General features: G+C 43.9%; 1 protein-coding gene across 5 annotated transcripts in view; it reads left to right on the top strand.

The window, feature by feature from the left end:
- Positions 1 to 24,746, top strand: part of B4GALNT2 (beta-1,4-N-acetyl-galactosaminyltransferase 2) — a 61,423-nt gene extending 36,677 nt beyond the window's left edge. For 4 of the 5 annotated variants that reach the window (XM_043904259.1, XM_043904260.1, XM_043904262.1 and 1 more), the window contains exons 4-11: positions 5,474 to 5,580; positions 6,730 to 6,767; positions 10,966 to 11,146; positions 12,141 to 12,227; positions 19,797 to 19,984; positions 20,737 to 20,877; positions 22,485 to 22,704; positions 23,261 to 24,746. In XM_043904259.1, the coding sequence (XP_043760194.1) occupies positions 5,474 to 5,580; positions 6,730 to 6,767; positions 10,966 to 11,146; positions 12,141 to 12,227; positions 19,797 to 19,984; positions 20,737 to 20,877; positions 22,485 to 22,704; positions 23,261 to 23,466 (1,168 nt within the window). In that variant the 3' untranslated portion in view covers positions 23,467 to 24,746. The remainder of the gene's footprint in view (positions 1 to 5,473; positions 5,581 to 6,729; positions 6,768 to 10,965; positions 11,147 to 12,140; positions 12,228 to 19,796; positions 19,985 to 20,736; positions 20,878 to 22,484; positions 22,705 to 23,260) is intronic. The other variant, XR_006341270.1, reaches the window with a different exon arrangement.
- The last annotated feature ends 902 nt before the right edge of the window (positions 24,747 to 25,648 follow it).

Below are 25,648 nucleotides of genomic sequence, written 5' to 3'. Positions count from 1 at the left end.
CAGCAGTGGCCACAGGACTGGTAAAGGTCAGTTTTCATTCCAGTTCCAAAGAAGGGCAATGTCAAAGAATGTTCAAGTTACTGCACAACTGCACTCATTTCACATGCTAGCAAAGTAGTGCTCAAAATTCTTCAAGCTAGGCTTCAACAGTATGTGAACTGAGACCTACCAGATGTACAAGCTGAATTTAGAAAAGGTAGGAGAACCAGAGATCAAATTGCCAACATCTGTTGGATCATAGAAAAAGCAAGAGAATTTCAGCAAAACATCTACTTCTGCTCCATTGATTATACTAAAGCCTTTGACTGTGTGGATCACAACAAACTGTGGAAAACTGAGATGGGAATACCAGACCACCTTGCTTGCCTCCCAAGAAACTTGTAAGCAGGCCAAGAAGCAACAATTAGAACCGGACATGGAACAATGGACTGGTTCCAAATTGGGGAAGGAGTATGTTAAAGCTGTATATTATCACCCTGCTTATTTAACTTATAGGCAGAGTACATCATGCAAAATGCCGGGCTGGATGAAGCACAAGCTGAAATCAAGATTGCTGAGAGAAATACCAATAACCTCAGATAGGCATATGACAGCACCCTAATGGCAGAAAGCCAGGAGGAATTAAAGAGCCTCTTGATGAGGGTGAAAGAGGAGAGTGAAAAAGTTGCTTTAAAACTCAACATTCAAAAAACTAAGATCATGGCATCTGTTCCCATCACTTCATGGCAAACAGATGGGGAAACAATGGAAACAATGACAGGCTTTCTTTTCTTGGGCTCCAAAATCACTGCAGATGGTGACTGCAACCATTAAATTAAAAGATGCTTGCTCCTTGGAAGAAAAGTTATGACCAGCCTAGATAGCATATTAAAAAGCAGAGACATCACTTTGCCAACAAAGGTCTGTTTAGTCAAAGCTATGGTTTTTCCAGTGGTCATGTATGCATTTGAGAGTTGGACTATATAGAAAGCTGAGTGCCAAAGAATTGATGCTTTTGAACTGAGGTGTTGGATAAGACTCTTGAGAGTCCTTTGGACTGCAAGGAGATCCAACCAGTCCATCCTAAAGGAAATCAGTCCTGAATATTCATTGGAAGGACTGATGCTGAAGCTGAAGCTCCAGTACTTTGGCCACCTGATGGAAGAACTGACTCATTGGCAAAGACCTTGATGCTGGGAGAATTGAAGGCAGGAGGAGAAGGGGACGACAAAGGATGAGATGGTTGGATGGCATCACCGACTCAATGGACATGAGTTTGAGCAAGCTCAGCTTGCTCAATGATGAAGCACAAGGAAGCCTGGCATGCTGCAGTCCATGGGGTTGCAAAGAGTCAGACACAACTGAGTGACTGAAAACAGCAACAACAGAAGAGCGCTGTCTGCTGGTGGTCCTGTCTTCACTTCATGAAACACCCACCAGGCAACAGTGAATAAAGGAGCCTGAAAGAGCAGCAGAGTATGGGAAAAAACAAGCAGTAGTTCTATCTACATGTTCCCTCATACCGTACAAGGGAAGAGTCTTCCCATCCTAGGCCTTAGAAGGGAGGGTGTTTATTTATTTATTTATTTTAATGACTTACAAAGAATTTGCTTTATTGTTAAAAAAAGTAAAATTCACAAATTGTCTGTATTTAAATTGATAACTTTTTACCACGTACTTTATTTTTTTTTTTCAATTTCTTTATCGTGGGAGGGTGTTTAATGTGGATGATCCGTCTCACTCAGCTTCCTCTGTCCCCTCACTTCTCTCCCCTTTTCCCTCTTAGAGGACACACAGTACAATGCATCCCAGCCCCTTTTTGAGAAATTTCAGTCCTGGACAAAGGAAAAGCAGGTTCCGCTCCTTTCAGTCCGGAGGCAGAGAGCGTCAGCACTCCTCCTGTATCCCCTGCACATCCACCGGCCGTTCTTTACCTCACACACCTGCAACCTCCCACCTGAGACCCGCTCTGCCGTGGAAGCGTGCTGGCCTCCTTGGGGCGGGCCAAAAACGGGGCAGTGGTTGGGAATGAACAGCTCTGGGGATGGCCCTCAGTTGATGATGGGTAGGAGTTAGTGGATAAATACCCCGGCTGTCTCATTCGTGGTTAGGGGAACTCTGAGATGGGTTCTGTTCGGGCCTGAGCTCAACTGCCCACAGCAGCCCCATCGGCTCATAATTCACCCTTGCTGGCTTCCTCCCCTCACCCTGCCTCTGCCCACGTTCCCTGGAATCGTCAATAACACTATGTCCTCAAACGCTTCTCGCTTCTCGGCGTCTGCTTCCCGGAGAACCCAACTTAAGTTCTTTGTTCTGCTTTATTTATTTTTATTTTATTTTTAATATTTATATTTATTTATTTGGCTGCGTGGGGTCTTAGTTGCCACATGTGGGATTCTTTTTTTTTTCAGTTGCAGCATTCCCTGACCAGGGATCAAACCCAGACCCCTTGCCTGTACTGGGAATGAGGAGTCTTAGCCACTGGACCACCAGGGAAGTCCCTGTTCTTTTTTAAAAAAAAAACCCAAACATTTCAGGATGTGGTCAAATAATTTCCAGTAATATTCCCCCCTGTGCAGTCTTTGATGAAATTAGGGGCATAGAATGTGGTTTGACAAAAGTGACAACAGAAGTGGGCTCCCCAATTTTCTTCACACTCTACTAGCTTTTACTGCTAGTGTGGCGTCTCCTGTTCTTTTTTCTTTTTTTTTTTTAATTTAAAGGCATTTTTAAGACGTCAAATAATATGTGTATACTGTTTCAAGGCAAGTGATAGTAAAAGGCCTAACCCCGCTCCCTACTTCCCAGTGCTGCTCCTCAGAGGCCACTATTCTCATCTAATATTTCGAGCTATTTCCTCTGGAATTACCACCATATTTCTAAGTAAAATACTAATACCCTTAACTACAGATTTCTCAACCTTAGACATTATCCATTTTACTTATTATAGTAGATGAACATAGAGCCCCCTTCAGTTCTTGATTTCTCCTCTTGTACACTTCCACACTCCACATAATTTTTGGTCAATTCAACATTTGATATTTCCATTTTATGACTGAATGACTATGACTCCCAGTCAAGCCATATGTTGTTGTTGTTTGTTGTTCAGACACTAAGTCATGTCAGACTCTTTGTAACCCCGTGAACTGCAGCATGCCAGGCTTTCCTGTCCTTCAGTATCTCCTAGAGTTTGCTTAGATTTGTGTCCATCGAATCGGTGATGCTATCTAATCATCTCATCCTCTGTCGTCGCCTTCTCCTCCTGCCTTCAATCTTTCCCAGCATCAAGGTCTTTTCCAGTGAGTCAGCTCCTCACATCAGATGACCAAAGTTTTGGAGCTTCAGCATCAGTCCTTCTAATGAATATTCATGGTTGATTTCCTTTAGGATGGACTGGTTTGATTTCATCCTTGCAGTCTAAGAGATTCTCAACAGTCTTCTCCAGCACCACAGTTTGAAAGAATCAATTCTTCAGCTTTCAGCCTTCTTTATGGTCCAACTCTCACATTTGTACATGACTGCAGGAAAAACTGTGTGTGTGTGCGCGCGCGCGTGCACTTAGTCACTCAGTCGTGTCCGACTCTTTGTGACCCCATGGACTGTAGCCCACCCAGCTCCTCTGTCCGTGGGGATTCTCTAGGCAAGAATACTGGAGTGAGTTGCCATGCCCTCCTTCAAGGGATTGAATGTTAAGCTTTAAGCCAGCTTTTTCACTCTTCTGATCTTTCACCTTCATCAAGAGACTCTATAGTTTCTCTTCACTTTCTGCCATTAGAGTGGTATCATTAGAGTGGTATCAACTGCTTATCTGAGGTTGTTGTACTATAATTACATTTCCTTTCTTACATTTCCTTTTGTATGTAATGTTTTGGTTTGCCTGGAATTAACTGTTTCATTCTTTGATTTGTTTGGTTTTCTTTCTATTTACTACTAATTCTTCTCTCCTCCTTTCTTAATCCTATTTGTGGTTGAGAATATTTCTTTTATACCAAAGGTAACATTCTATATGGGCTGCCCTGGTTTCTCAGGAGTCTTCCCTGGTGGCTCAGATGGTAAAGAATCAGCCTGCAATGCAGGAGATCAGGGTTTGATCCTTGGGTTGGGAAGATCCCCTGGAGAAGGAAATGGGAAGCCATTCCAGTATTCTTGCCTGGAGAATGCCATGGACAGAGGAGCTTGGCTGGCTATAGTCCTTGGGGTCGCAAAGAGTTAGACACAACTGAGGAACTAACACACACACACACAGCCCTCTATATAGATGGATTTCCCTGCTGGCTCAGCGATAAAGAATCCTTATGCAATGCAAGAGACCTGGGTTCTATCCGTGGATTGGGAATATCCCCTGGGGAAGGAAATGGCAACCCACTGCAGTATTCTTGCTTGGGAAATCCCATGGAGAGAGGAGCCTGGTGGGCTACAGTCCATGAAGTCACAAAGGAGTCAGACACGACTTAGGGGCTAAACAACAATAGCCTTCTATACATATACAAGTTTCCCTTGCTATCTGAATGTAGACAGTTTCTATGAAATTTTTCATAAAATGAAATGGTGTAAAGTGAAGAAATAATTACCTCTGGACGCATCTTGCTAATGGAATGCACAAGATAAATTGAGATAAAGCACAGATGCCAAAGCTACAGTAGCGTGATGCTGAGATGCTGTGTGTAGTTCCAAGGAAAGGAGCCTGGTGGTGCCACTCTTACTGCCTGGGATGCCTGCTGCCTCAGTAATTTTTGTTGTTCAGTCACACAGTTGTGTCCTACTCTTTGGGACCCCATGGACTGCAGCACGCCAGGCCTCCCTGTCCCTCACCATCTCCTGAAGTTTGCCCAAGTTCATGTTCATTGCATCGGTGATGAGCTGCAAACGCTGAGTACTATCATATTATTATCATGCCGTTCTTGGTGGCGTGTGGAATTTTAGTTCCCCAAGTAGGGGTTGAACCTGGACCATCGGCAGTTTGAGAGTGCTAACCAGTGGACCACCAGGGAATTCCCTTTCACCTTTTTTTGTTTTTGTTTTGGCTGTGTTGGTTCTTCGTTGCTCCACGGGGTTTTCTCTAGTTGCGGTGAGCGGGGGCTACTCTCTACATGTGGTGCGCGGGGTTCTTATTGCGGGCTCTAGGGAGTGCAAACTCAGTAGTTGGGGCACTAGCTGGGGCTTAGTTGCCCTGTGGCATGTGGAATCTTCCTGGACCAGGTGTTGAATCCGAGTCCCCTGCACTGACAGGCAGATTCTTTACCCCCAGAAAGTCCTGCTAGTTGTGGTTTTGATTTTGAATGTGCTTTGTTGTAATCTGCTTCAGTTCTTTGTGGAGTCAGAGGTTGGAGAGAGGAGCAGGAATAAAGGAGGAGAGAGAATGGAGGGCAGATTAGGACCATCTATGAATGACTCCTCCCCACTGGCAGCGCAAAGCTCTGGGTACAGACATCACTTTAAGAACTAACCAGAGACAGGTGTCAAGGCAGCTGCTAATGGTTTTGTTTCCCTACAGAGAAGGGCTGCCTCGCCCACCGCCCCTGCTGGCTCAGGCCAACCTCCCCTTTGGATACCCAGTCCACGGGGTGGAGGTGATGCCCCTGCACACAATTCCCATCCCAGGTAGGTACCTCTCCATTCAGAAGACTGAAACAACTTTTTTCTTATTCCTTCTTAAGCAAAAGGTGGGAGCAGAAGGAAACAGTCATTCATGCTGTGTATCCAGCATAATGCACAAAGCTTTACATGATTTCATTTAATGTACCGGGAATCACCCTTAGTAGCTGTGACCTCCATGGGGATCTGAGATAACATAGAAGATGACAGAAATCTAGGTGCCTTGAGGAATCTTAGGGACGTAATAGACTACTTGGTGTCCTCCAGCATCAAAGCATGAGCCCGTCTTCACGGAGTGCATAGGAAAAGGATGTCTATGCCAGTTAAAACTCCCCTCCATGAGTGTTTTTTTACACACTCTTCTAGTTAGTTCAGCATCACTTCCCTGTGAGGTAAATATTATTTTGCCAGCTTCACAGATGAGTTTAGTAAGTTATCTAAGAGCTCATAGGGAGGATATGTTTGTATTAGAACTTGAATTAGTCATAAGAACAGAGATAGATGCTAAAGTAAAAAACATTTGGGATAAATTGCTAGTGTTTTTGAATAGTCGTTTAAAAATGATTCGCCATTTTGCATAGTTCTTTTTTTTTTATTGTGGGTAAATACACGTAACATAAAATTTACCATTTTACCCATTTTTAAGTGTCCAGTTCTGTGGCATTAAGTATATATACATTGTTCTACAACCAGCACCCATGTCTAGAACTTTTCACCTTCCCAACTGAAACTCTGTATCCATTTAACATTAACTCCCTTTTCCCCCTCAGCCCCTGGCAACCACCATTCTATTTTCTGTCTCTCTGAATTTGACTGTTTGGGGAAACTCATATATGGATGATTCATTATTTAATATCTATTGCTTTCTCCCCTTCAGTATCAGAGATATCTGGAAGGGACTGGATTAATTGACATCACTCATCCAGAACTGATGGCGGGCAGCAGAGGCTTTAGAACTACCAGAGTTTGAGGAGGGCCATGGGACACCATCTAATGGAGCCCTGGGAAGGGGGAGTGGTCAGCAAACACCCTGGGCAGGTGACACTTGGGGTGACTCTGGAGGACATGTAGGAGTCGGACAGGAAGGTGAGAGCATCAGGAAGCCTGAGGCGTCCTCTCAAATGGTGTTGATTGTCTTTTCCTTGTGTCCTCCAGGTCTCCAGTTTGAAGGACCAGACGCTCCCATCTATAAGGCAAGCGTCCCCTTCCCAGCTTCCTTTAGCTCTTGGCATCCTGTCCTTGGCTCACTACCTATGCTTTCTTCTCCCAGTGGTGGCTGGTCTCAGATTCTGACAGAAACTCTATCCTGATTAAATATTAGACATGAGTCCATGGTGGGGAGTGGGGGAAGGGTACCTATAGAAGTCATGAATTTTCCAGCCATGGGGTGGCTGAAGTTCCAGGGAAGACTTCCAAAGAAGTGGCCACCAAGGCTTCTGCTGGCTTCAGCTCAAGGGGAAGCTTCTGCCACAGCTGGGCTGTGTTGCCTCTGTTTGGGTCAGCACCAGCAAGGTGGATGCTCTGTGGCCTGTCCTCCTTTCGCTACTTAACATAGCTCCAAATTAAGGTCTCTGCAAGTATGTCTGAGGGGTGGGATGCAAATTGCATCCAGAACCCTAACTGAAAAGGAGTCTGGGAAGTTTAGTTTTAGTTTTTCCAAGACAGAGGCTGGAATGGACAGTGATGGAGCTGTTCTGTTCTCCAGAGGACGCCTCTGCTCACCTTGCTCCCAAGTACCCTCACCTCCCTCCTCCCTCCCCCACCTTTGTCACTTTCTACTGTGTCACCTTCTTCATGGCTCTTATCATACCCGCAGTACTGTATATGTGTCATGATAGGCTTATTGCCACTCTTCCCCACTAGAACGTAAGCTTTTTGAAGGCAGGAAGTCTGTCTACTCTTTTCCCAGGACCTGTAGTTTGGATCTCAGAAAGTATCTGTTGATAGTCTAAAGTATTTTCAGCAGGAATGACATTATCCAGGTTGTTGTTTTTCAGTGGCTCAGTTGTGTCCAACTCTTTGTGACCCCATGGACTGCAGCATGCCAGGCTTCCCTGTTCTTCACTATCTCCCAGAGTTTGCTCGAACTCATGTCTATTGAGTTGATGATGCAATCCAACCATCTCATCCTCTGTCACCCCCTTCTCTTCCTGCCCTCAATCCTTCCCAGCATCAGGGTCTTTTCCAATGACTCAGCACTTCACATCAGGTGGCCAAAGTATTGGAGTGTCACCTTCAGCATCAGTCCTTCCAGTGAATATTCAGGACTGATTTCCTTTAGGATTGACAGGTTTTATCTCCTTGCAGTCCAAGGGACTCTCAAGGGTCTTCTCCAACACCACAGTTCAAAAGCATCAGTTCTTTAGCTTTCACAGTCCAACTCTCACATCCATAAATGACTATGGAAAAACCATAGCTTTGAAAATATAGACCTTTGTAGGCAAAGTGATGTCTCTGCCTTTTAATATGCTATCTAGATCCATCATAGCTTTTCTTCCAAGGAGCAGGCATCTTTTAATTTAATGGCTGCAGTCATCATCTGCAGTTATTTTGGAGCACAAGAAAATAAAATCTGTCACTGTTTCCATTATTTCCCCCTCTATTTGCTATGAAGGGATGGGACTGGATGCCATGATCTTCATTTTTTGAATGTTGAGTTTTAAGCCAGCTTTTTCACTCTTCTCTTTCACTTTGATCAAGAGGCTCTTTAATTCCTCCTCGCTTTCTGCCATTAAAGTGGTGTCATCTGCATATCTGAGGCTATTGATATTTCTCCTGGCAATCTTGATTCCAGCTTGAGCTTCATCCAGCCTGGCATTTCACATAATATACTCTGCATATAAGTTATCCAGGTTACTTTCCCTAAAGATAACTGGCTGTTGCAGAAGACAAGAAGGCAAGGGAAGAGAACAGCAGTGGGGATGAAGAGAAGGAAATGAATTTTAGCTACATGTTGAAGGTGGACCCAACAGGACTCACTCCTAGATTGACTGCAGGTGTTGGGGAAACAGCAGGACAGGAGTGACTTCTGTTGGGGACTTGAACAGCTGAGTGGGTAAAGGTGCTACTCACAAGGCAGGGAAAACCATGGATGGGGAGGAAAACAGTTTTATTGAAAACAATCAATAGTTCAAGTTTTGAAGATCGTGAAACTTCCTAGCAGAGCAATCAGCCAGGCAGCTGGACCTCAGAAAGATAGGAGCTAAAGATGTGCATCTTCAAAGCATCAGCATATGAATGGTATTAAAGCCAACGCCTCTAGTGAGAAAGGTTCTGTTCAGTTCAGTTCAGTCGCTCAGTCGTGTCCAACTCTCTGCGACCCCATGGACTGCAGCACGCCAGGCCTCTCTGTCCATCACCAACTCTCAGAGTTTACTCAAACTCATGTCCATTGAGTCGGTGATGCCATCAACCATCTCATCCTCTGTCGTCCCCTTTTCCTCCTGCCCTCAATCTTTTCCAGTATCAGGGTCTTTTCAAATGTCAGCTCTTCGCATTAGGTGGCCAAAGCATTGGAGTTTCAGCTTCAACATCGGTCCTTCTAATGAACACCCAGGACTGATCTCCTTTAGGGTGGACTGGTTGGATCTCCTTGCAGTCCAAGGGACTCTGAGTCTTCTCCAACACCACAGTTCAAAAGCATCAATTCTTTGGCGCTCAGCTTTCTTTATAGTCCAACTCTCACATCCATACATGACTACTGGAAAAGCCATAGCCTTGACTAGACAGACCTTTGTTGGCAAAGTAATGTCTCTGCTTTTTAATATGCTGTCTAGGTAGGTCATAACTTTTCTTCCAAGGAGTAAGCGTCTTTTAATTTCATGGCTGCAGTCACCATTTGCAGTGATTTTGGAGCCCCCCCCCCCAAAAAAAGTCAGCCACTGTTTCCCCATCTATTTGCCATGAAGTGATGGGACCAGATGCCATGATCTTAGTTTTCTGAATGTTGAGCCTTAAGCCAACTTTTTCACTCTCCTCTTTCACCTTCATCAAGAGGCTCTTTAGTTCCTCTTCACTTTCTGCCATAAGAGTGGTGTCATCTGCATATCTGAGGTTATTGGTATTTCTCCTGGCAATCTTGATTGCAGCTTGTGCTTCCTCCAGCCCAGTGTTTCTCATGATGTACTCTGCATATAAGTTAAATAAGCAGGGTGGCAGTATACAGCCTTGATATACTCTTTTTCCTATTTGGAACCAGTCTGTTGTTCCATGTCCAGTTCTAACTGATGCTTCCTGACCTGCATACAGTTTTCTCAAGAGGTGGGTCAGGTGGTCTGGTGTTCCCATCTCTTTCAGAATTTTCCACAGTTTTTTGTGATCCACACAGTTAAAGGCTTTGGCATAGTCAATAAAGCAGTAATAGATGTTTTTTCTGGAACTCTCTTGCTTTTTCGATGATCCAGCGGATGTTGGCAGTTTGATTTCTGGTTCCTCTGCCTTTTCTAAAACCAGCTTGAACATCTGGAAGTTCACAGTTCACGTACTGTTGAAGCCTGGCTTGGAGAATTTTGAGTACTACTTTACTAGTGTGTGAGATGAGAGCAATTGTGCGGTAGTTTGAGCATTCTTCGGCATTGCCTTTCTTAGGGATTGGAATGAAAACTGACCTTTTCCAGTCCTGTGGCCACTGTTGAGTTTTCCAAATTTGCTGGCATATTGAATGCAGCACTTTCACAGCATCATCTTTTAGGATTTGAAATAGCTCAACTGGAATGAGAAAGGTTAAGAAGGGAAAAGATAAAGAAGGGAAAAGGACTCAGAACCAAGCCCTGAAGAGCTCTCTTTGGAGGCCTGATGGATGAGGAGGAATTAGCAAACGGAATTCAAGGAGCCGCCAGCAGGGGTAGGAAGAAATCTTTAAGGATGGTATCCTGAGGCTTCCCTGGTGACCCAGTGGTTAAGAATCTGCCTTGCAATACTGGGGACACTGGTTTGATCCCTGGTCTGGGAAGATCCCACATGCCTCAGGGCAGCTAAGCCCTGTGCACAACTATTGAGCCTGTGCTCCATAACAAGAGAAGCCACTGCAGTGAAGCGCCCACCCACGGCAACGCAGAGCAGCCCCCACTTGCTGCACCTGGAGAAAGCCCACGCACAGCAACAAAGACCCAGCGCAGGCAAAAATAATTAATTACAATAAAAATAAACTAGTAAAAAAAAATAGCATCCTGCATGGCAAGAGTTAAAGAATGTTTCAGAAGTGTCCCTTGAACACACCAGGTCTTAGGACTAGATTCTTCCTTACTGAAGGTGAGGCAGTAACTCCTGCAGAGACCGACCCTAAATTTCGGGCACAATCTATCCTCTCATTCTTATGTGCTCTGCCCCCTGTTGGCCATCCTGGGTGTGTGCTGTTCTTTGCATTTAGTCTTGCTGTCTCATCCACCCTAGGTCACCCTGAAAGCTTCTCTGGGGACACTGAACACCCTCGCTGACACCCCAGACAATGTGGTGCAGGGCAGAGGCCAGAAGCAGCTGACCATTTTGACCGGTAGCCGGAAGGTTTTGAATTTCATCCTCCAGCACGTGACATATACCAGCACAGAGTACCAGCACCACAGGGTGGATGTGGGTGAGAGCCTCTCCTTGGATGACAAAACGCTTAGGGACCCAGGAAAACACCACCAGCCCTCAAAGTCTTCCTCCTCCCAGAAGGAAGACTTCTATTTCTAACTGGCTCCTATTTCTAACTCTAAACACTGAACTTTCCAATTACTGTGTCCAGTAATATCCCCCCATTGCCACTGACCCCACAGGCCGGGCAGAATGCCCGCTCGTGTCTCCATGAAGGCAGATCATTCGTGCTGCCCACCCAGCTCTGTTCCTCGTTCTCGGCAGCGAGCAGAGCTGGCGATTCCAGCTGCAGCAGAGAGGATGCAGTCTGTGCACCAGTGTCTTGTCCTGGGCACGGACCGGAAAGTGGGGTGTGAGGAAACCTGCAGCTGGGAGGGCAGGAGCTTTGTCTTCCTCCTCCCATCCCAGCCCGAGAATTCCTGGGAGAATAATTGCTGACTCTAAGGGCAGCCCCAGTTTCTTTCTGGATGAATTAAAGGCGCTCTTTCCCATTTTGAGCAGCTCCACAGGATGCATTCCCAGGACACCCACACACACCAAAAAATGAACTGTGGGACAGATTTCCCATGAACACAAACTAGGGAGAGAGTTCCCTCCACCTTCAGGTTTTCAAATGTTTCTTCTCACAGAATGACCCTGAGAGGTCAAATGAGGCAGGTAGGGTTTTCCTGGTTTTGTAGATGGTGAAGGAGATGAATGATTTATGCAAGGTATTTCAGATAATAAATAACAAAGTCAAACTTAACCCACCCCTCTGATTCCAAGCCCACTTCACCCTACGGAGCCTCACGGGGAAGAAATGTGAGTTTCAGAGGCAGTCAGCAGGTTGCCCCAGGGACACACAGTGAGTCAGGAGCTCGAATGCCGTAGACTCTATGCCGTCCTCCATCTCCTTCCACCAATCTTCCATTGCCCCATCTCGTTGGCTTCCTGGGCAGCATGGGGAGTGACCCAGACGCAGTACACAACTCTGACCTTATTTCTCCCTCCAGTGAGTCTGGAGTCCAACTCCTCAGTGGCCAAGTTTCCAGTGACCATCCGCTTTCCTGTTATGCCCAAGTTATATGACCCTGGACCAGGTAAGGCCCTTGTCCCTGGGGCTCCATAGTGGGTCCTATAGACTACTGATGAGATTCAGAAGGGATCCCCTCTGAGACAGAGTAGGAGAGTAATTGTAAAAACAGAGTGGTACTAGAGGAGGAATAGATATATCAATAGCATCAAATTAGAAATCTAGAAATAGACAAGTTGAAATTTTACCATATGATAAAGGTAACTTTTCAAATTAAAGGGGGAAAAGATGGATTATTCAAGAAATCATGTGGGATAACTGTGTAGCTATGTGGAGAATGAGAAGTTGAGTATATCTCACAGCTCACATCAAGATAAATCCCCAATAGAGCAAATCCTAATTTTTTATAAGTATTCAAAAAAGGGTTCCCCTGGTGGCTCAGAATCACCTGCCAAGCGGGAGACTCTGGTTTGATCTCTGGGTTGGGAAGATCCCCTGGAGAAGGAAATGACAACCCACTCTAGTATTCTTGTCTGGGAAATCCCATGGACAGAGGAGCCTGGCAGGCTATAGTTCATGGGGTCCCAAAGAGTCAGATATGAGTTAGCAACTAAACAACAACTAGAAAAAAACAACAACATGGAATTTAAAAATAACTTTGGAATATAAGATTTTTCTAAATGTGACACAAAACCCAAAGGCCATAAAAGACTGGAAACATAAAATACATAACAATTTTTAATTGTTTTTCTTTTTTATGGCCACTGACGTGGCCTGTGGGATTTCAGTTCTCTGATCAGGGATCGAATCTGGTCCCTCAGCAGTGACGCATGAAATCCTAACCACTGGACTGCCAGGGAATTCCCAATTTTTAATAACTTTTTTGGACAGAAATCTACCATATGCAAAGTCAAAGGACAAACTGGGGGAAAAATACTTTCAACACAAAGTCAAAGATCTAATTTTACTTAGGAGCACTTGTGAGGACTTCCTGGTTGTCCAGCGGTTAAGACTCCATGCTCCCAGTGTAGGGGGTACTGGTTTGACCCCTGGTCAGGGAACTAAGGTCCCACATGCTGCACAGTGTGGCCAAATAAATAAATAAATTCTCACTACAGTCCTATAAAGTAGGTTGTTGTTGTTTAGTCGCTGTGTCATGTCCGACTCTTTGTGACCCCACGAACTGCCACATGCCAGGCTTTTCTGTTCTTCACTATCTCCCGGAATTTGCTCACTCATGTTCACTGAGTCAGTGATGTTGTGAATCAATAAGAAAAAAACAAATAAGAGAAAAATAAGCCAGTTCACAAAAAGTTAAATTCAAGAATACTTTCAGTCATTAAAATACATGTTCAGTCTCACACTAAGTGCAAATGAAAACTACATCCATATCAAAAAGTATTGGAGGAGGAGTGAGGAAACATTCTTTTAAACTGCCAGTAGGAATGTAAATTGGCACAACCCTTCTGGAGCAACTTAGCAATGTCTGTCAACATTTTAAATGTATACGCACGTTGGGTCAGCGATTCCACTTGTATGAGTTATCCTATAGATGTGTGAAAAGACATCTGTGTGAAAAGACATTTGTTTGAGGGTGTTTATTGCAGCATTGTTTGCAATGGCAAAAACCTTAAAAATGGTTGTGTGTGTTAGTCGCTAAGGCATGTCTGACTCTTTGTGACCCTGTGGGATTCTCCAGGCAAGAGTGCTGGAGTGGGTTGCCATTCCCTTTTCCAGGGGATCTTCCCGACCCAGGGATTGAACTTGAGTCTCCCTTATTGCAAGCAGATTCTTTACCATCTGAGTCACCAGGGGTTAAATCAAGTGTGGTCCATGGGTATAATGAAATGCCACGCAGTGACATTCAGAAGGACAGAGGAGGAAAACATGAGCCAGAAGTGTTTTTTATACTGATACAAAATGCTTTCCAAGATGTAAGCAAGGTACAGAAGAGAGTGGAAAGTAAGCTACTATTTCTGTAAAAAGAAAGGGGTAAAGAAGACGTAACTGCTTGATTATAGAAAAATAAACAAGAAGTTAGTAATACCTGGTAAACTCCTGGGGAGGAACCAAAATGTTGGGGACAGAGATGGGAAGAAGTATTTTCATGGTATAACTTTCAGTATATTTGGAATTTTGAGCTAATTGTCATTTTTGACGATATTTCCTATATATTCAAAATGTAACATTTGAAAAAAAAAGTAACGTATTCAGATAGATTCTATTAAAAATATCCTGTTCAATAGGATTCAGTAGCTACGGAGAGGAATTCACAGTATGTGCTTAACATCATCATAACTATCTCAAAAATAAAAGAAATCCGTACAACAGTTCACAAAAAAGCTTTTTTGGCTTCAGATTTGTCTTAAAGGTGAACTATTACCCATAAAATGGAAATCTCCACAGTCCTATCTCCCTCCCTTCTTCCAACAGTCATGGTCTTTCTTTTCCTGGTTTCTGTACATTTTAATATGTAGATTTCTATTCCAACACACAGGTGCACACACAGAGCTTACAGTGTGGTATAATGCATTTTTGAACTTTTCATAAAACTTATCACATTATATGGTACAGAATTCTAGTTTCTGGCCTTTTATCAGTCCATGGCTTGTCTTTTGGTTTTGCTTCTGGGGTCTTTTGTTTTATAAAACTTCATCCTTTAATAAAATTGATTCATTGCTTTTTTCTAGCTTTTGCTTTTTTGCCTTAATTCAAGAAATTCTTCCAACATTGAAGCCATAAAGATATTCTCCTGTATTTTTTTTCAAAAGTCACATATGCTTGTTTCTCACATTTAGATATTTAATCCACCTAGAAGTTATGTTTATGCATGGCATGTGATAGGGACCTAATATTTTACACATGGAGAGCCTATTGTCCCACCACCATGGAACAAGTGATCCAGCCTTGTCCTCAGCCCCTCACACGCACAGCTTCATGCATGTAGGGGTTTGAACCAGCCTTTGTTGGGTTGCATTGATCTGTGTCCTGGGGCTCATTTTACATTTCCGTATGCTTTATAACAGGTTTTCTATCTAGTGCAGATAAATTCTGTATTGCAGGATGACTGTACTTCATTTAGTGAAATGTTCTTAGCTCTTCTTGGTCATTAACTTTTTCATTAGAGTTTTAGCATCAGCTCATCAAGATCACCCAAAATGCCTTGAGATTTTGATTAGAATTTTCTAAAATTTGTTGATTAATTAGAGATGAATTGACAGTTTTATGAAGTTGAATATTCACAACCATGAATCTGCTATATCTCTCCATGTGATACTCTCCATGTCATAGTCTCTTCATAGGTTCTTCAGTAATTTATTTTGTAGTTTTATTTGTAAAGGAATTGTACATTTTATTGGATTTGGTTTTAGGTAGTTTATATATATTTTTACTTTTATAAATTGGATTTTGTTCTACATTTTAATTGATGTTAGTATATAGAACATTAGTGATTTTTGAATGTTGGACTTAATAGGTATCCTTCTTGCACACATATTAGTGATTTTTTTTTAACATATAGAGTCTCTTAGACAAATAATGATTTTTATTTCTTCCTTTACAATTCTTATCATTTGTTTCTTTTTCTTGTCTTAATGCATTTTGCTAAAATCTTCAGTACAGTGTTGAATAATAGCAGTAGTAGCACACACTTTTGCTTGTTCCTGACTTTAAGAACCTTCTGATGTTATACTACTATTCTTGTTTGCTGGGTAGGAGTGTGGTAGATGTGTCAGGGTAAGAAAGTTTCCTTCTTTCCTTCTGTTTCTAAGAATTTTTCTATTTCTACTTTCTATTTCCTTGCTGAGAGTTTTCATATTTATATGAATAAGTATTGAATTTTATCAAAGAAATTATCTGCACCCACTGAAATAATTTTTCTCCTTTAACTGGGTTCATGAAGTGACTTACATTGATTTTTTGCTGTTGAAATTGTTCTTGCATTTTGGGGATAAACCCATCTTGATTGCAGTGCATTTGATTAAATGCTCAATTATATTTGTTGCTATTTTATATAGGATTCTTAACATCTGTATTCAAAACTGAGACTGTCTTTTTCTGTAATGTCCTTGCTCAGTTTTGTTATCGATAATATACAAGTCTCATAAGACAAGTTAGATACCTTTCCTTTTTTCACTGTTTGCTGAAATGAATTGAATTATAATAAAATAGGAATAATATGTCTCTTGGGGTTTTATTAAAACTTCTCTGTCCTTTTGTCTTTTTTTTTTTTTCTATCCAAGTTTTGGGGAAGGTGGTTGGTGTGTGAATGTGAACGGGAAAGAGTGAGAGAAAGGGAAGAAATTTAAAACTAACATCTCTACCGCTTTAATGGTTATTGATCTATATGTACATGAGTCAATTTTTAAAATGTTTCTATAAAGTTGTCTTAAAGTTAACATAAATTGTCTATTTTTTTTGCCATAGAGTTGTTCATAGAATTCTCTTATGCTTGTTGAAAATTTTCTTAATATCTTAAGTCATGTCTCCCTTTTGATTCTTTGTATATATCTTAAATGATTTTAAGTTGGTTTCATATCTAAATATTCTCATTTCTTTTATGCCTGTTTTGTTTCATGTTTTCTTTTTCATATATGTGATTCTATGATTTATCACCTTAAAGGTTTTAAACATTCTCACTTTGAGTCCCTTTCAGATTCGTCTATTGTTTGTCTATCTAGAGTGGATACTTCTAGCACAGGATAGATTTGCTGGCTTTGAATGTCTTGGGATTTTTGCTGGTGGCTCATCTTGAATATGAGGCTTTACAAGCTTGTTTTGTTTTCTCCTCTCTCCCTCTTTCTCTCTCCTGATTCCTTCCCATCTCACAGCTTTATGGTTGCCCCAGATTCTCAGTCTATCATCATATACTACAGTCTTGGGGTCCCTGTCCCCTAGTGATATGGGCATCACCGAAGAGCCAGTTGCTGGGCCTCAGGGTGGCTTGGCACAGGACACGGCTGGGTGAGATGCTGTCATCGCTGAACCCAGAGGTGTGTCTGGGGATGATGGCTCTTTGAGGTTCCTTGCCCAGTGGGTAGTATGTCGTGAGAGCTGGAGGGAGTGCAGCCTGGCTCCAGTCCATGGTTTCTAGCAAAAAACCTGGTTGTGGACCCACATACTTCATGAGACACTTTTTTATTCCATTAACACTCAAACTCTGCCTCCCAGCCTCTGCTGTTCTGACCCCAGATTGCAGCAGACCCAGCTCCAGCTCTGCTCACTGCTTTTGACTCCTGTTCCTTGGAAGAAATGTCATCTGTTTTTGAACATGGCTCTGTCTTTGCATATTTCTTTATCATTGCTCTGTGTTTAGAACAATAAACAATCTCAAAAACAAAAACAAACAGAAAAAAACAATCTCAAAGCAGGATGCTATACTGCCTGCCCACCTGGCCGGGAGTCTCCCACCTTGACTACCTCTGTGGTAACTCAGGCTCCTGATCCTCTCTTTACTGTAATGAAAGAACCAAATTTGTCACGTGGCCTGAGAAGAGAAAAGGTAGGAGAGCTTTCATGTGACACGCTCTCGAACATGATTTACGTGACTCTTTCTGTTACTGAGCCCTTTGCCGATTCTTGGACCATACCATACCATAGAAATGAATATCACTTCCATAAGACTCTTCAGCATGCAAAGCCTTTTATTCACAGAGATAGTTTGTACATAGGAGAGAAGGCAGGGAAAATGCCAGCTCACCAGGTAAAATGGGGTGAGTTGCTTTTATAGCAAAAAGGATGGTTTGTCTCATGATCACTGATAATTTCCAGAAATCATCAAATTTCTTGGATCAGCTGCAGGTGGCTGCATGATGGCTGTCAGGAAAAGAGAGTGTTTCTGTGCGGGGGAAGAAATGCATGAGAATTTTCTGCAAGAAAGCCCAAGAACAGATATGGTTAAAATTTACAGTTGAGCTTCTTATCTTGTAGCAACTAGGTATACTCAATAGTGGACCAGAGGTAACATTAATCTTTTATTTCTGTGATCCTGGTTTCTCCCCCCCAGGACTTGGACCCCAAGGGCCTTTGTTCTTTAGTTTGCAAGGCTTGTTCTGCCCAAGGCCAGTCTTTTTCTGAAGTGACTGTACTGTTGTCTTCCTGTCTTATTTCCACTCACTCCCAAAGACTCAAGAGGAGCTGGGTAATAGTGCAACATGTATTAAAAAAAGGAGATCTGGAATGACCTCTGACTTCTGTCATTCTGAGAAAGTGGCTCTGCAGTGGGGTTCTGTTGCACTCACGCACAAACAGTTGGTGGGGTGTGACTTTCAGCATGTGTTAATTCCAGTTGATCCCACCCCACCAGACGACCCACCTGCCTATCAGCTGGTATGGCTCCACTCTGTGGCTAGATCTCCTAAACACACCAGCAGCTATGGTTGTTTGACCCAAGGGTCTTTTCCATAGAAAGCCTGTCCTTTCTTCAACTGTTTCTATAAATCACACAACCTGGTCTACCCCCTTCCGATCTCCAAGTGGACCTGTTTCCACTTACACCTTCCAGAGGATAAAGATCAGGCAAGTTTCTCTATAGGAGTGCAGCTGATGACAGGGCAGGTCTCAAGTTCTTTAGAGCTTTTCTCCTCTTCCTGGGCCCTGTGACACTACATAGAAAATCCCTTGATGGGCAAGGCTCTATGCATCTCAACTCCTAGCATGAAAGCAGGATACAAGCCCAGTACAGACAGGCAAGCATAAAATGAAACATCCAGGTAAATAGTAGGAAATAGCAGAATGGAACCAACAGAACCAGGAAAGAGACTTTAGATTAGAACACAGACAAAATTTAAACAAATCATTATGGTTGTTTTTCAGTCGCTAAGTCATGTTTGACACTTTGCAGCCCCATGAACTGCAACATGCCAGGCTTCCCCATCCTTTACCATTTCCTGGAGCTTGCTCAAATTCACGTCCATTGAGTCAGTGATGCTACCCAACTATCTCATCCCGTCACCCCCTTCTCCTCCTGCCTTCACTCTTTCCCAGCATCAGGGTCTTTTCCAATGACTTGGCTCTTAGCATCACATTGCCAAAGTATTGGAGCTTCAGCATCAGTCCTTCCAATGAATATTCAGGGTTGATTTCTTTTAGGATTGATTGGTTTGATCTCCTTATAGTCCAAGGGAGGACTCTTCAAGAGTCTTCTCCAACACCACAATTTGAAAGCATCAATTCTTCGGTGCTCAACCTTCTTTATGGTCCAACTCTCACATCTGTACATGACTACTGGAAAAACCACAGCTGTGACTATACAGATCTTTGTTGGCAAAGTGAAGTCTCTGCTTTTTAATACACTGTCTATGTTTGTCATAGCTTTTCTTCCAAGGAGCAAGTGTCTTTTAATTTCATGCAGTCACTGTCTGCTGTGATTTTGGAGCCCAAGTCTGTTTACACTTTTCCCCCATCTATTTGCCATGAAGTAATGGAACCAGATGCCATGAAAAACAAATAGGGTATGTTTAAATATATTTTTCTAATCCAACTAATGAACCCTTATTAAGCACTGACTGTATACAAGAGGCCTGAGGTCCACAAACACTTGAGAGATCGTGATATAGAGAAACCCTCAGAACGACACAAGTCAAGACAGTGAGGCTTCCCAAAGACAGAACTCTGATGTCTACCCTTTCTTGCTCAGAGAGGAAGCTCAGAAACCTGGTATCCATTGCCACCAAAACTTTCCTCCGTCCCCACAAGCTCATGACCATGCTCCAGAGCATTCGTGAGTATTACCCAGACTTGACCGTGATTGTGGCTGATGACAGCAAGGAGCCCCTGAAAATTAATGACAGCCATGTGGAGTATTACACTATGCCCTACGGCAAGGTATGTTCCTCCCGGGTGGGGAGACACCTGAATCCTGGGACAAGAGGGCCTCAGTCAGAGTCAGGTCCTTACCCAGGAGGGGCCAGCTTCAGTAGACTTCGAAAGGCAGCAAGATCCTGGCATGGGAGGGTGTGGGATTCTCCTCTGAGTCCTTTTACTGACTTCAAAGTCACAGAGAAATCAGGTCACTTTCCCTTTTCTGCATTAACAGGGTGGTTAATCCACCTTTTCTCATGCATGGTTTAGAAATTGATTGTGATCCTTCTAAGTGACTTGCAGCGTCTGACAGTCTAGTTTCCTGGCTTGCAGGTCCAAGAGCAGAGAAACTGCTCATCCCTATCATTTCACCCTCCCTGATGCATCTCCTCCACTCACTTTCCTTCAATCAAAGGAGGAGGTGGACATGATGCACACCAGAGTGCCCCTCCCCGCCGCAACAGCTTCCAGGCTACATGAGGGGAAAGGGCTTAAGAGCCCAGAGACTCTGTCCCGTGAAAAGAGACTCCCATCAGTCCATATTGGCCACAGGGCCAAGGAAGGACTCTCCCCTTTCTTGGTCTCAGTGTTTGACCCAGAGAGCCCCTGTCCTTCTCCCAGTGTCTCTGAGGCATGGACTCCCTTTAACCTAGAGGTTCCCGACCACTGTTTGGGGTGCAGTGCAGCGTGGCTCTTGGGAACTGAGAAAGCTGCCAGGTGACACTGATAGGTGGCAGGGCAGAGGCCACCACCATCTAACCTCACTCTGCTCACAGGGCTGGTTTGCTGGTAGGAACCTGGCCATATCTCAGGTCACCACCAAATACGTTCTCTGGGTGGACGACGACTTTCTCTTCAGTGACAAGACCAAGATTGAGGTGCTGGTGGATGTCCTGGAGAAGACCGAACTGGATGTGGTAAGGGAGAGCTGCTGGTTCTACCTCCTCTGTGTGACAAGCCAGAGGGGAAGGGAGGGAGAAGGGCAGAGAGGGAAGTGTTCAGGGGAGGAGGAGAGGGAGAGAGGTGGGGGGAGCCAGTGCAGGAGGAGATGAGGGGCTGAGACCTGCACGTGGGAGTCAGATGTGCGAGTTCTGCTTCTGCCTCCATTCTTAATTTTCTTTGAGCGAATATTACACCAACCCCCATCCCCCAAACGCACCATTGTTCTGTCTTTGAAATGTCGTGTTTATGCATCACTTCTAACTTCCTCCCTGCAGTGGTGGGAGAAGGCAGGCAGGGCTCTGGTTCTGTCACACACCCTTATACACAGCAAATGGCACAAAGCTGCGAAAGCACGCGTAGCCTTAATGAGATTAAAAAAGATAACAAAAACATCAAAAACCCATTCACATACAGGAAAGAGAAGAAAAATGTGACAATAATTAATAATACTGTATTATATCTTGAAATTTGCCGAGATGACTATACTGTATAGAGATGATGGATCTGTTAATTAGTTTGAGTGTGGTGATCTTTTCGCAATGTACACATCTATCAAAACATGTATAACCTCAAAATATGCAATTTTAATATGTCAAAGAAAAAGCTGTTAAAAAGAAAGAAAATGGATAAGAAGTAGCACAGTGACCGTGGTTATCTCTTACTCCAAGCGGACAGTCCCCAAAGTGTCTGGCTTGACTAAGATGTCTCTAGAGACCCAATCACAGTGGCGTAAATGACATAGAAGGTACAGTTCCTGCCCTTATAATGAGAGCTGGTGCTGGACTCTCCTTCCAGAGGCATTCTGGACCAGCTCCATTCCCCGTTGTTCGTCCATTTTTGTTGTCCTCGGCTGTATGGTCAGAAGAAATGGGGAAAGAGGGGAATTGAAAGACAAGCAGTTTTCTTTTAAGAGTGTGATATTTATAAAAGTAGCAAGCATCTGTTTTAAACTACATCCTTTCAGCCAGGACTTAGACACATGGTCAAAACTTGCAAGGGAAGCGGGAAATTTTCAACTTTGGTGGGATAGTAGCTAGACCTTAATTTCGTTCATCAAAACTCAGTCCATTTACTAAGAGGAGGAGAGAAAGAATAGGGGACAGCAGACAGCACACTGCTGTGTCCCTCTGGGTGGTTATGATGGTTCAGGAACAGAAATACTTGCCTGTCCTGTTTTGCTTAGGCTCCAATATAGAGATGTACTCATCTCCCATGAGTGCAGGGGCAGGCATCGCAGAGAGGTGAGCCAAGAACAGAGAATGGGAGGAAGGAGCCTGAGACAGATGGCTGGCTGCAGGGAGTCCACATAGGGACCCTTGGATATGCAGGCTGCCTCTCGCCTGCACCCAAACACTGCTTCTCCTACCAGAAGGGAGTGAGCCACCTGTAAAGAGTGAGCTTGCAGGAGGGTAAGCACAGCAGAGTTGTCTGCCCTTTGGACTTGGTGTAGGCCTAGTGTGAAGGGTAGATAGAGAAAGGGTGTGATTCTTGTCATAACAGGTTCAATCCAGTGAGGTTTCCTGGCAGGGGCTACGTGGATATCGTCTGTTCTCTAACGCAGATTTCTCTGCCCACTGGCTAGGTAGGTGGCAGTGTGCTTGGAAATATGTTCCAGTTTAAGCTGTTCCTGGAGCACAGTAAGAACGGGGACTGTCTCCATCGGCGGACAGGATTTTTCCGGCCCCTGGACGGCTTCCCCAACTGCGTGGTGACCAGCGGCGTTGTTAACTTCTTCCTGGCCCACACAGAGCGGCTCCAAAGAGTTGGCTTTGACCCCCGCCTGCAGCGAGTGGCTCACTCAGGTGGGAAGGCTGGGGGGGAGAGGAGGGAGCTGGGCTGTGGACTGACCTCAGAAGTCTGCTCTCCCCCAGGGAGGGAGGGAGGGCCGTGTGCCACAGATTCAGGCAGCTTGCCCATTCTCCGCAAACTGGGGAGCCCACAGTTTCCCCTGCCTCCCTCCACTCTCTCTGCCTTCTTGCCTCCCACAGGCTATTCCTCCTTCTCTGAGATACCCTTCCCCTTCCTCTCCCTACAGCTCTGGCCCCTACCTGCTGCTGCACCTCCATCTCCAGACTTCCTTTCCTCTGTAACTGCAGCTGGTGAACTTCCTGTCTTAAATTGCCCTCAGTCCTGGAGTCCCCAGTTCCATCCAGTTGGAGCTAATCTGTGTCTCTCTATCCGTATCACTGTCTGTCCTTCTAATTCATTAGCCTGGGCAGGTGGTTCCACATGGGTGGAACCACCCCAAGGGTGTAAACCGTGTCCCCTCCCCCGACTCTCCTTCCGGACCTGCAATAGGGCCCTGGGTCTGTGGCTTGAAGGTCACATTTCCTTCTCTTGCTTCCCCTCTCTTGGCAGAGTTCTTTATTGATGGGCTCGGGAGCCTGCTCGTGGGGTCCTGCTCAGATGTGATTATAGGTCACCAGCCCCATTCTCCAGCGGAGGACCCAGACCTGGCAGCTCTGGAGAAGACCTACAACATATACCGGACCAACACCAATAATGAGATCCAGTTCAAGCTAGCTCTCCACTACTTCAAGAACCGTCTCCAATGTGCCACATAAAGATGCCTGGGCATTGGCAAAGTGCTGTGTCAACCAGTTGCAAGTATCTAAAACAGGAACTGGAGAATGAGCTACGAAAAATGTGAACTCCTGATAAGATGAATAGGGCAGATGGGTCTGGCTCAGTTGCTGTAGGTCATTAGAAATGGACCAATCACAGATTAGGGTAATGGAGATTGTATTAATAATTATTATTATTGATCACCATTTGTGAATCACTTGTACACACCTGATGCGAAGACCTGACTCATTTGAAAAGACCCTAATGTTGGGAAAGATTGAAGGCAGGAGGAGAAGGGGACAACAGAGGATGAGATGGTTAGATGGCATCACCGACTCAATGGACATGAGTTTGGGTAAACTCCGGGAGTTGGTGATGGACAGGGAGGCCTGGCGTGCTGCGGTTGATGGGGTCACAAAGAGTCAGACATGACTGAGTGACTGACCTGAACTGAACTGAACTGTGCATATAGTGGTGGTGGTGGTGGTTTAGGCACCAAGTCGTGTCCAACTCTTGTCTCACATCATCTCATGCAAAAGAGCACATGATGGGCTGGTATCCTTGATCAAAAGGATTGGTATCCTTCTGGGTCCTTGAGGGTTATTTGGTGGGTATTACATCACAGATCATCTCCAGCATCAACTATCATCCACAAATTTTTATTTGGTCCTACTTTGTGGACTCAAATAATGTGAATAACCCAGAGTCCTTAACCTTGAGGAAGTGGCAGCCTGGTTCAGTTCATTCCATTAGTAGCATTCAGCAGCCAGGCTCAGAGGATCAGAGGAGAGAGAGCTCACAAGGGCAGGTGAGGAGGGCTCTGTGGAGTCAGCTTACCTGGAGTCCAGCACATGGATGGGATGTAGGAAGGTGGAGGGTAGAAATCACTGGGGTAGTCCACTCACTGCTGGAATAAAGCTTTTCCTGGCATCAGATGCGTACCATAAAGACACACTCCAGAATGCCTGGGATTGAACTTGGAACTTGTGCTGAGTTACTTTGTAAGCGCAGTGGCCAAGCCACTAAATTCCAGGGCCTTAAGATCAGTTGCTTACTACTCAAGATTGATGTCATCTGCAGAATGGAGCCATCATGACGACACGGGTTTTCTCTGTTATCTTGGGAGTCAGTGGATTCTCCCACTGCTGCACTGCTTTTTTCTACTCTTTCCTACTGAAGACAGCCACGGTAGCTCAAAATCTCTGAAAAATGTGTGAGATGTTAATTCATGAAAAATGTTTTGGTATTATTAAATTATTAAAAATAATTTTTAAAAATACTGCATGCTCTATCTCTTTGACAGCCACAATTCCTATTAGTATATTCAAGGCTCTGAGAAGTCCTGCTGTGAAGAAATTGATTCAGCATTTCTCAGATACGGATACAGACTGGCCATCAATTTTTTGTTCTCCCAAACACAAATAAAGCACATACCTCATTCCATTGTATATGTCATAATGATTCTGTTGCAAAAGTTTTATAACTTTTAACTAATGTGCATAACCATTTAGTACAGTAGTATATGTATTTTATGTATAATACCATAGCTGAGACGATGTTGGCTTGCTCCATTCAGTACTGTCCTTAGACCCAGGCAAGATGAGACCCTACCTGTGCTTTAGAGAACTCTGCATATCACAGACACGTGTATTTATTTTAAAAACCAAACAGACTCACAGAAGAAGAGATCAGATTTGTGGTTACCAGAGGCAGGTGGTGGAGGAAGGGAAGATTGGATGAAGGTGGTCAGAAGATATAGACTTCCAGTTATAAGATAAATAAGTACGAGGGCTGTAGTGTACAGCATGATAAATATAAGTAATGCTACTGTGTGTTATCTATGAAAATGGTTAAGAGAGTAAATCCTAAGAGTTCTCATCACAAGAAAAAAATATTATTTTTCTATTTAATTTTGTATCTATATGAGATGGTAGATATTCACTAAACTTAAGGTGATAATCATTTTATGATATCTGGAAGTCCAATCATTATGCTCTACATTTTAAACTTTAACAGTTGTAGTTGATGTTTTTGTTCAGTCACTCAGTTGTTTGACTTCTTGCCACCCCATAAATTGCAGCACGCCAGTCCTTTACCATCTCCCTGAGTTTGCACAAATTCATGTCCATGACGCCATCCAACAATCTCATCCTCTATTGTCCCCTTCTCCTCCTGCCTACA

This window comes from Cervus elaphus, chromosome 5, assembly GCF_910594005.1.
Source record: "Cervus elaphus chromosome 5, mCerEla1.1, whole genome shotgun sequence".
In the NCBI taxonomy this organism is placed as follows: Eukaryota; Metazoa; Chordata; class Mammalia; order Artiodactyla; family Cervidae; genus Cervus; species Cervus elaphus.
The sequence above is the reverse complement of the archived record's forward strand: the minus strand, read 5'-3'. Positions and strand labels throughout refer to the sequence as shown.